Genomic DNA, 11,895 nt, shown 5'->3' on the forward strand with positions numbered 1-11,895 from the left:
CCGTGACGAAATTTATGTGACGAAAGTTTTTGTTTTTTTACCGTCACAGTTGGAGTGTTTTATAATAAAGCAAAAGTGATTTAAAACCTCTGAGCGTTGGTAAGCTGCCTGGAACGTTCCTTATTCAAAACTAGACCAATGCGGCTGTGTCGCCAATATGCCTCCGCATAGTCCCACAACGGGTAGATGCCATCGTTCACTGTCCTAAAAATAAACAGGTTTTAACTTAAATCCCTTCGCTGTTTTCAAGTATCTAATTTTCACCAGCCATGACAGGTTTCACATCGATCGGTGAATCAGTTTCAGAGAAGGGATTTTTTTTTAATATTGGCTTTCAAGCTAATATGGCTGCCATACCACATGACATATGACCTTTAAAATGAACGCTCTGCATATGTATGGGTAGGGGATCACGTTTGTGAAGTTTCGTGTCGATCGGATAAAGTTTGTTTTTCTATCCAAGATGGCTGTAACCTCATGACCTATGACATCATAATTTTCAAACTCTATGCAACAATGGTGTTAGATGATATTTGTAAAACTTAGGCATCGATAGAGTGAGCGGTTTCATAAATATAATTATTTAATGTTTTCCTTCAATCCAATATGGCTGCCACACCATGTGACCATGTTTTTTTTTTCATGTTTTCGTGATCATCTTTTAATCGCCATGCCTAGTCAATGACAAACGTAAAGTTTTGAGTCAATCGATTTGGTGGTTTGGGAGAAGATGTTTTTTTTAAAGGTTTTAGGTTAAATCCAATATGGCTGCCAAACCATGTGACCAATGATGTCATAAATTTAATATTTCAATACAAATGGGTCATACATCATGTGCAAGCAATTTCAGATTTTTAGAATAAGGAATTCGATTAAAACATTTTTGGCTGGTATACCACATCACCTATGATGTCATGATTATCATGCTTTTGTTCCCCATTGGGAGTACTTGACAAAGTGCCAAGTTTCAAATTTTTCCATTCAGCAGTTTCCGAGAAATAATTGTTTAATTATTTGCTTTTAATCCAAGATGGCTGCCATACCACATGACCTATGACGTCACAATTGTCATAAAAACATTCTGCTTGGGTGTCACTCCTACTCTGAAAGTTTAATCTCAATCAGACATATGGTTGCTGAGAAAAAATGAGGTTTAGCCCGTACGGACGGACGGACGACCTGAAAACATAATGCGGAGGCATAATAATCTGGACACGAGGGCCGTTCCAGGATAACAAGAGGGGGAATTTCTTTGCAATACATGCCCTCTACCCATCCCAATATTCTGCATAGTAAAGCAATAACAAATTTAAAACTTGAGCTTCCAGGGAAGCAGAACTCAACTGTACCTGACTGGACAACTTTAAAGTAGAGTCAGTTGTCTGTACTAGATTTGACTTAAGATAGCAACCTACCTTGTGTGGTAAGAGTCTCACACACCAAGTTTGATCAAAATCCATAAATATTTGTGGACATTAAAGTCTTAACGTCGTTTCGGAGCTGAAAACAATATGGCGGCCTATGGTGGATATTTTGTGACGGATCGGGTTGGAATGCAATAGCAACCTACCTTGTGTGGTAAGGGTTAAATATTCTAAGTTTGATCAAAATCTGTTAATATTTGTGGACGCTAGAGTGTTAATGTCGTTTTCATGACCAAAAACAAAATGGTCGCCTAAGTTCGCCATTTTTCAACGGATCGGGCTGAAATGTAATACCAACCTGGTCCTTGGGGTAAGGATGCTGCATGTCAAGTTTGATCAGAATCGGTTGATATTTGTGGACGCTGGAGTGTTAACGTCGAAAAGTTAACAGACGACAGACGACGACGACGACGACGACGAAGACAGACGACGGACGCCGGAGGGTTCAGTATGTGATGAACTCAACTGGACGGTAGTTTTCGTAGTTCGAAAATATAGATGAAAAATAGATGAAACGCCCTGAAACTCCAACTTTTAAAAAACTTATCATAATAAGCCATGCACTAAGTTTCAGTAGAATATGTTAAATGGTGTGGCAAAGTCTAGCAAACCACAGCTGGGATGGATAGACAACCAGATAGACAGACAGACGGAGAGCAAACTAATAGTGCTCCCTCTGGTGAAACCGGTAGGGGACTAATAAGAATGGCATCTGTGAAATGGAATGGAATGGCAGATTATTGTGCAGCATGAGAGTTTGAATTAATTAGGGACAATAATTTTTAAATACATACTTTAGAAATAAAATCTCTGCTTTAAAAAAACATTGGTTAAACATGCCAAATGACACAGAGATTGAATTTTTGTGGAGGTGCAAATCAGATAACTCCGACAAAATCTATGTATACAAACAAAATCTATGTGAACATACAAACACCAACAACCACATTAACGACAAAAATTACTTGTTATTAAATATCCTTTTTTGCGTGTTTTAAGTCAATTTACATCCTCATTGACACTCACAGATAGACATGCAATATGTAAGTGAAGTACAACATGCTGTCTTTTGATTCAACCCATGAGTGAAGAGACAGAAAGCAAGCCTAGCATTATCTACATCATACGCAATGTAAAAAAAGTGACAATTTTTGTCATTTCTCACTAAAACAATGTAAATGTTAAAGACATGTTCAAACTAAACATAAGAACACGATTTCAAGTCCATGACTTCTGAATAATCTCCTGATGTCCTGCATGTCTGTAATAAAACAAACGAGGCAATGTATTGCCTAAAGTAGAAGAACTGGAAGAAGAATAACCACTGTTTTCGTGTCTTCAGATGCATAGGGCTGCCGAGGTTGTTTTTCCTTGACTAGGAGGAATGTTGAATGTTGAATCTTGAATTAAAGCAAGTAAGAGTATAAAATAAAAAGGAATATAGTTGAAATAAACACAATTTATCAGTCAAACCATCAAAATAAGCCAAAGCACAGTTTTGCCACCCACCTCCAATAAGCATCACGCAGATGGAGAAGATCTTCTCAGAGTTTGTATTGGGGGACACATTCCCAAAGCCGACACTTGTGAGGCTACTGAAGGTGAAATAAAGCGCTGTGATGTAGCGGTCCTTGACACCCGGGCCGGCCGTTGGGTCTGCGGTGTTGTACGGCTTGTGGATCTGTCGTCCGAGGGAATCGAGCCAGCCAATCTTATGCAACATATATGTGCGCTCCACATTGCCAATGGCATACCAGATGCATGCGAGCCAGTGCGCAATAAGAGCAAATGTGCACATGAGCAGAAACAACACTGCGGCGCCATATTCAGAGTATCGGTCGAGCTTGCGTGCAACACGAACGAGCCGCAAGAGTCGTGCCGTTTTGAGTAGACCGATCAGAATTGTTGTCTGCAACAAAGGGAAAAGAATGGAATTGAGGTCGTTTAAAGCGAAAGCTTTCCTACTCCCGAGAATGATAACAAAATACAAAGGGCTGCAGCTTATCATTTATACAACATGCAGCTTATCATTTCTAATCAAGTGCTTGCTCAACAACATAATAATTGCAAGGACATAGCTGCCATAGGGAGGTTTCGGTATAAAGCCACTAGATTAGACTAAGCCACAAGATTAGACCAAGGCTAGTTAGACTAAGCGATGATGAGCAGCTGAAAGAGACGGCTTTCAGCAGAATGGACAGCGACATGGCTACGGTCCACAGCGTGAGAGTAAAGAAGAGTAGAGTTAGGGCAGTTGTAAGGCAGCAGGGATCTTTCACTCAGAGGGCATAGTTAATGGATGGAATAGTCTGCCTGGAAAGGTAGTGGCAGCAGAAACAATCGATAGGTTTAAATGTGAGTTGGATATATACCTAGAAGCATCATTGTGTATACAGGTAATGATTGTGATATCTGTGACATGGCCTTGCCTAAAGGTGAATGTCCTGTGGTGGTTGTATATTCCGAAAACAAGATGTATCCTACAACATATTAGTATACCTCCCCTTCTCCCAAAACATGTAAAGAATACAAATGATAAAAAAAATTAGGTATTTTTTCAGAAAAAGTGTTTGGCCCTCATTCTGCCCCCTGGAAACAATTCAGAAAACTCATCAACTGAGTAATGTATGCCAAAACAGAGTGGGTGTGTGGCAGATGCCTCGTTGGTCAGGACTTTGCAGCAATTGTGGGTGCAGCGTAGGGGTTCATGCTCACTATTTCAGTTATGACGGGATGCTTTACATTTTACAGCGGCGGTTGTTTATTTAAAAAAAGAACCCATTTTAGCATAGCATTTACTGCCATAATTTGCTCGGCTTTTTGTCCCCCGTCGCACAGCGGAGCGAAAGGGTGACTATGGTTTTCCCCTCCGTCCGTGTGTCCGTCCGTCCGTCCGTGCGTGCGTGCAGGCGTGCGTGTGTGCGTGCGGGCGTGCGTACGTACGTGCATGCGTAAGCGAAGGACCGCATTCGAATTTGGTGTGTGGGTGCAACCCACGTCAAAATCCAAGATGGCCGCCGCCATGTATATGTCTGAACCTTGTGAGCGAAATATCTTGAAAAATAAGCGAAGTACCAACTTCTAATCTGGTGTGTGGGTGTATCTCGGCACAAGGAAGAACGCTATTGAAAATTGGGTCGCCACGTCAAAATCCAAGATGGCCGCCACCATATATATGTCTGAACCTTGTGAGCGAAATATCTTGAAAAATAAGCGAAGTACCAACTTCTAATCTGGTGTGTGGGTGTATCTAGGCATAAGGAAGAACGCCATTGAAAATTGGGTCGCCACGTCAAAATCCAAGATGGCCGCCACCATATATATATGTCTGAACCTTGTGAGCGAAATATCTTGGAAAATAAGCGAAGTACCAACTTCTAATCTGGTGTGTGGGTGTATCTAGGCACAAGGAAGAACGCTGTTTAAAATTGGGTCGCCAAGTCAAAATCCAAGATGGCCGCCGCCATGTATGTCTGAACCTTGTGAGTGGATTATCTTGAAAAATAAGCGAAATACCAACTTCTAATCTGGTGTGTGGGTGTATCTAGGCATAAGGAAGAACGCTATTGAAAATTGGGTCGCTACGTCAAAATCCAAGATGGCCGCCTCCATGTATGTCTGAACCTTGTGAGCGAAATATCATATCATAGCATGTTTTCTGCGTCTTCCACTTTGTCAACTCACATCACTTCCCCGACGGGGGACCTAGGCGTAACGCTTGTTTATTATTTACTAGGCCTGCCTGCCTACCCATCACTTTGCTGACTAGTTTAATCAATAGACAGCATGTGTATACTTCACAAACATATTGCATATGTCTCTATCTGTGAGTGTCAATGAAGATGTAAAATGAAGTAAACACATGAAAAAGGATCTTCTATAACACATAACTGTTGTCGTCATGGCTGTGGTTGTTTGTGTGCTCCTCCCATGTCCTTCTAAAGGGTTCCTACTCTTGTGGAATAATAAATGTTACCATTGCAAATGCTGCATTAAGCTACCATACCCGCTTCTTCTTTCTCAATCCCAGAAAAAGGGGCTGAATTATAAACAGATATAAACCGATAACTGGGAGAATAATAAAAGGGCAGGAAGGTATAAAAAGAGTTGGATAGATTAGGCATAGACAAATAAAGCTCATTGGAATGGCTTAGAAGTGGTCAGCTCAACTGGGATGGAGAACAAGTCATAGTAAATGTCCAAGACCAAGGACACTACATCAAGGGCTTTAAGAAAATGGTGAGACTATGTCAATCAGGCAAGTGTAGGTTCTACAAGGTAGAAACAGAAAGCATGAGTCACCTCCTATCGGGATGTAAAAAGAAATCTCATGTCAGAACAGCTGTATACACAAAGGCACAATTAAGTATGTCGAGTAATCCACTGGAATAGCTGCAGATATTTCAATATCGCAGTCCCAGAAACCTCATGGAAACATGAACCAAAAGCAATCATTGAAAACAAGGAAAGAATGCTCATGTATGACCTAATTAAATTATCTCATCGAGCGTGAACATAGAAAACAAAGCATTTGCGACCTGATATAGCACTGAGGTACAAAAAAGAGAAATAACGTAGAAATCTAAATAATCTAAATTGGTTTAATTAACGTGGAAATCAAGACCTCAACAATGAAGTCAAAATATCTTGGAAGTTGAGGAATGCCCAAATTGAACCAGTGATAGTTGGAGCAACGGGAATGATGATGAATACATGATGAAGAGATCTTAAAAACCATCCCTGGGAATACTAGTACAAACGAACTACAAGCTGTCTGGGGCTCGGTGATGATCTTGAAAAGAGTCCTCGAAACAAAACTCTGAGAACAAGAAAACTTCACAACTTGCTCCATGAACTATGCGTGGTCTCTTATTGAAATGGAGGTGGATACTTTGAGACCTGGGAAGACTCCATTCCATCTTCTGAAGCCCACATGTGGAGATAACAATCAACGACCAACACACACACACACACACACACACACACACACACACACACACACACACACACACACACACACACACACACACACCGATAAAATTTTGTTTTAACCATGGAAGAAGATGTTCATAGAAACAGAGCATAAGGCATTCTTCCAGAAACCTTTAAAAATATTTCACTCACTGAGACCAAAGGAAACACATACCAATAATAACTCGCTCTTTCGCTCTTTCACGAGCCTCGACCTTGTATACAAAAAAAAAAAAAAAAAAAAAAAAAAAAAAAAAAACACACACACACACACACACACCGATAAAATTTTGTTTTAACCATGGAAGAAGATGTTCATAGAAACAGAGCATAAGGCATTCTTCCAGAAACCTTTAAAAATATTTCACTCACTGAGACCAAAGGAAACACATACCAATAATAACTCGCTCTTTCGCTCTTTCACGAGCCTCGACCTTGTATACAAAAAAAAAAAAAAAAAAAAAAAAAAAAAAAAAAAAAAACAGAACAGAATTAAGGATTTAGATTAGAGCTCGACTGATGCCAGCTTTTGGGTTCGATGCCGATACCGATTTTGGAGAGTATGAGTCCACCGACTACCAATATATCAACCGATATTTTGTCAAAAAATGTAAAATTTTCAAATCGATTTGAAAAACTTCTATTAAATGGAATTTTCAATGTTTGAGAACACTTAACTTAAATAATACTTTGAACAAGGAAACAAATAAATAAAAATAGACACACCAATTACCTTTTAACGGATTCAACATACAAAATAGTAATAAATACTTGCTAATTGAGCTTAAGCTATTTTAGCAGAGCCTCGCAGTGCTCCGACATCAGAGATCAGTTTTCTAATACTGCCACTCAAGCAGTGGCAGATTGTAGTGAAGAAAACACTGCTTCTCTGCACTTTCACCACTGAGGGAGCTCCTTTTATCATCGTAAATGTTCCCAACTGTGCTGAACATCCTCTCACTGTGAACTGATGTGGGTGGAGCACAGAGATATCTTCTGGCAATTGGAGAGAGTGCTTTGTAATTATCGAGCCATGGAATATAATATGCCCTTTATTCTATTAAAGCCAAAAAGTTTTTTTCTCTACAAAGTTGAGGCTCATGGAGGAGTATTTGCTCGAAAAGATGATTAACTGATCCTTTTATTTTGAAGATATACCCACAAGTTTGTCAAAAACGTTATACCTTTCCAGGTGATGGATCTGGGAAACCCGGGAAACATAACAAAGTAAACTTTTGAAAAAAGAAGTTATAAGTTTTTATTATTTTGTGTACACATTTGAGACTGATAGAGGAGTATTTGTTCAAAAAAGTGATGAATTTATCCTTTTATTTCGAAGATGTATTTTTGGAAGATACCCAAACAATGCACAAAATAGAATGGCATAAAATAATATAAAATAGGTCTTACATTTGCAGAACAGTATGCCGAACAACAAAAAGCGATGAGTGTCTTACCATGCAAGTTCAAAACTCAAACGAACAGTAAGATCCATAGAATTACAAAGCTCGCGAAACTCGGAAAATCATGAGAATAAAAAGAATAAGCTACCTTTACCAAATGAATCTAAGCAGTAATCCGAATTCAAAGATGCTAAAACAACCAACGAGAAGTCAATGTGAACAGGCAAAGCAAACAAGAGGAAATGGAAGACAGAAACACATCACACGGCAATGGAATGACAACAATGATGATAAAGCGTCATCCGTCCCCCTCTGAGTTTACCAATCTCTACGTCCCCCTCTGAGTTTACCAATCTCTACGTCCCCCTCTGAGTTTAGCAATCTCTATGTGCCTCTCTGAGTTTACCAATCTCTACGTCCCCCTCTGAGTTTAGCAATCTCTACGTCCCCCTCTGAGTTTAGCAATCTCTATGTGCCTCTCTGAGTTTACCAATCTCTACGTCCCCCTCTGAGTTTAGCAATCTCTACGTCCCCCTCTGAGTTTAGCAATCTCTATGTCCCCCTCCGAGTTTAGCAATCTCTACGAGGATGTAATGTCTGAGGTAATTAGGCAACGGAACTATGGTGAAAATACTCCAGTTTCCTAGACTCGAGGACTAGAAAGGAATGGTAGTTTTAAGAATTAAACTTTTTTCCCTCGAACCTGAATGAATTTTTTTCTTTATACCACTGAATTATGTGTAACTGAATTATAGGAGCATACAAGGAGGCTCATGCAAAGAAAAAAATTGTATAACATAGTTATAGAACAATAAAAATCATGTTGGGCCGGTCTCCTGGATCCAGCCCTGCATGGGGTAGCATGATAAGTATACACTATCTTGTGTGCATGTGCGCTGTGATTTGAATACCGCCATTTTGTTCATATTAATGAAGCATCTTACAATGTTATGCTTCATCCATTTCTACGATATCAACTGGTTATGTGTGAACTGATTTCCCATTGTGCATAACACTTGCAATGCATACTACAACCAATGCCTTTCTTGGCACAGCTGCATGATGTACATAAGCATTGTTTGCTCCGACAAAAGCATCTTATATGAATCGGGTGTTTTCTGATACCTCAGGGAGATGGATGCCCCTGCCTTGCATAACCCCAGGTCACCTGTGGGCAAGGTGTAGTACCTGTCAGCCCCCCTTACCAGGGTAACGGTCCGCAGCCATGCTGTTTAAATGGCAGATGTCTCTGCACATCTGGTGGATGAGAGTCCAGTCGACTCCAACAGCACGGGCGGAAGAGGGTGAATTCCCCAACGGCCAGCAGAGAGACGGAGAGGAGTGGCGACCCCCCGTCTATACCACACACTTACCCGTGTGTACCAGCCATAGAAAGGCAATGTCATCATTGCCTAAGGAGACTCGACATCATCATGAATCAGCAATTCTGTAGGTGCTGGTGCCTTGTCGGTGATAATAGGTACAACTGAGCCAGCCTCTACTTTGTATCCATATTCCTCCATAGTTAGCATTGTTTTAAATGTACTGACTTGGTAATGTACTCGGAGGCTTTGACAAAAAATATTTCAATAAAATTTTGCATATTTTTAAAACAAAATAATTACATTATAAAAAGAGATATGTTCCAGTAATGAGTAACAGTTATTTAGTTTATTATTTTATATTTATCAGAAAATATTCACACCACTTTGTACCATAAATACTAAACATGGAAAACGGATTATTTACAGTTTTGTAACAGGTCTTATACTTTGACCGAATAAAAAACAGGGTTACCTATGTTTGAATTTATGAGAATTTTTTCTGCATATACAGGACAATCATATAAAGCATTTAGCACGAAAAAACGGTAATTATCGAAAAATGTCTGGGTTGGGCTATTTTCATGTCAATTTACACTAGCCTGGTGTTGGCTTAGCGGTTAGGGTGCCGGCTTGGGATCCTCGAATCCTGGGTTCGAATCCCGGTCGATCACTGAATTAACGCCAGGGGGGTTGACTCAGCCTGTTCATCCTTCCGAGGTCGGCAAATTGAGTACCAGCTTGCTGGGATGAATGATCCCGGTGTGTACCCCGGTTTAGAATAGGTACACCGTATCCCTGCGCATCATAAAAAGCGACTAAGGGTTGGCGTCAGGAATGGCATCCGGCCATAAAAACATTGCCTCAAACAGGGAACCATGATTGTCATGGGGCCCACAAGGCTAACCCCTGCTCTAGTGGGGAAAATGGCCTTAAAACGATCATTCATTCATTCATTCATTTACACTGCATTATCCCTCTAACTGATTAAAAAGAGAGGGGCATCCACAAAGATAATCTTACTTTCAATGACATAGCTTTTAATAGCCAGTGATTGTTGAGTAATTTACAGACAGAATTACTTCTGCATTTCATTTTACCATAGCTTTCTTAGTCGTATAGCAGTGATTATCTCCATTTGATTTACTGTGGGTTAACTATAAATGACGTGAAAAAATGTTTCGTTCACAAATGTCGTCTATTCAATTCACAACATGATGTTCATTGCAACAAATATCTCCTCAATGAATGCTCCTAATATCTTGTTGGTATTCTAGAGGCCATATGTAGTTAAATCCAAAGGAAAATGTTAAGTCTGTACACCAACGTATACACAGGAAGTATTATTCTGTACACCAGTCAGTCTGTACACCAACGTATACACAGGAAGTATTATTCACACAATCTTTTCCGCTTATTAAAGATGTATACAATATAAATTAATAAACAATTTTGTTTTGCACCCAGACATCACAGTCAAATCACAAAACACGAGACTAGAAGGATCAAATTGTACAAAGACCAAATATAAAACTGTATTATTGATTCATTTTTCATTTATAACTGACTTGATCCCAGGATTTAACCAATCACCTAATTGTGATGTCAGACCTATCATACACCTTGAAGCATAAAGCCGCCAACATCAAACAATAAATTTAATAAATTTAATTCAAAGCAGGTAATTAGTGATATTTTAATTGCTTCCATTTACAATAAATTTATCATCAATAACAAAGGTAATGCTATACAATAACAACTCTCTTTTGAAATTCAACAAAAATTTACGTTATGCAGTTATACTTATTCAAAAAGGTAAATATATTACAAGGTAGTTTGCCATTTCGAATGTCATTTCAAAGACAGTACAAGCAACGAGAAAGTGAACTTTGGAGTACACCACCATTTCGTTTCAGCAGTTTACTTTAGCCTGAAGTTGAAATTGGATGGCAGGTGCTCACCTGAAAATCAACACCACAAAAGTTACCAATAATCTGCTTTCATACCGAATCCCATCTCAGAAGCAGTGACAAACGTGCAAGATGTATCAGTCAAAATGCATGCTCGATATTATGGGGAACAGAACGTGCAAGTCCATTTTTCAAACAATTTCCATGGCATACATTAGTTCATGTGGGCCCAGTAACATTGCAACGGATAATTTATGTCAGATTCACCTTCTCTAATGGCTCAGTAGCCATTCTAGAAGTTTTATCACTTTGGAGCATGCAAAGACTCTATATATTAAATTTGATTTGAAAGCATCAATAAATAAGTTCAGGTGGCATCAAAATGTGAAAACTTTGGAGGGGGTGAATACTTTTGAAGGCCACTGTATCCAAAGCGAATAGTCCCAGGATATGCTTAAGATATTCCACAAGTGGTTTGTTATTAGGGTTCCGTCATATTGCTAACAAATACTAGTTATCCAATTTGAAGACATGAATACAAATAAAAACATTAAACAATAAGCCAAACGTACTTGGTAAATTCAGATGTATTTCCACCCAGTTTGCTCACCTCGTTGGAACCAGAGCCAAAAATGAGAAAGTCGAAAGGGATGGCTGCGACCATGTCAATGAGGAACCAGCCCTTGAAGTAGTGGACAGTGATCTTTCCCGGTTTGCTAACCACTTCGTCATTTGCATTGACATATGTTGTGCGGAAGTTGATGAGGATGTCAATGATGAACATGATGTCCACAAGTAGGTCCACAATACTCAGCGGGTCACAGGCATACGTGCAGTGCTTTCGATGCCACGCTGTCTGTGATCC

At 39.5% G+C, this 11,895-nt stretch overlaps 1 protein-coding gene across 1 annotated transcript in view; it reads right to left on the reverse strand.

Annotated features, from left to right (window-relative positions):
- KCNH6 (potassium voltage-gated channel subfamily H member 6) overlaps positions 1 to 11,895 on the reverse strand; it is a 262,729-nt gene that overhangs the window by 128,057 nt on the left and 122,777 nt on the right. The window contains exons 4-5 of the mRNA XM_078782688.1: positions 11,641 to 11,886; positions 2,934 to 3,333 (exon numbers count right to left, since the gene is read on the reverse strand). Coding sequence (XP_078638814.1) covers positions 2,934 to 3,333; positions 11,641 to 11,886 — 646 coding nt within the window. The remainder of the gene's footprint in view (positions 1 to 2,933; positions 3,334 to 11,640; positions 11,887 to 11,895) is intronic.

The sequence above is a fragment of the Myxine glutinosa genome, chromosome 7, assembly GCF_964187855.1.
Source record: "Myxine glutinosa chromosome 7, kmMyxGlut1.1, whole genome shotgun sequence".
Taxonomy (NCBI): Eukaryota; Metazoa; Chordata; class Myxini; order Myxiniformes; family Myxinidae; genus Myxine; species Myxine glutinosa.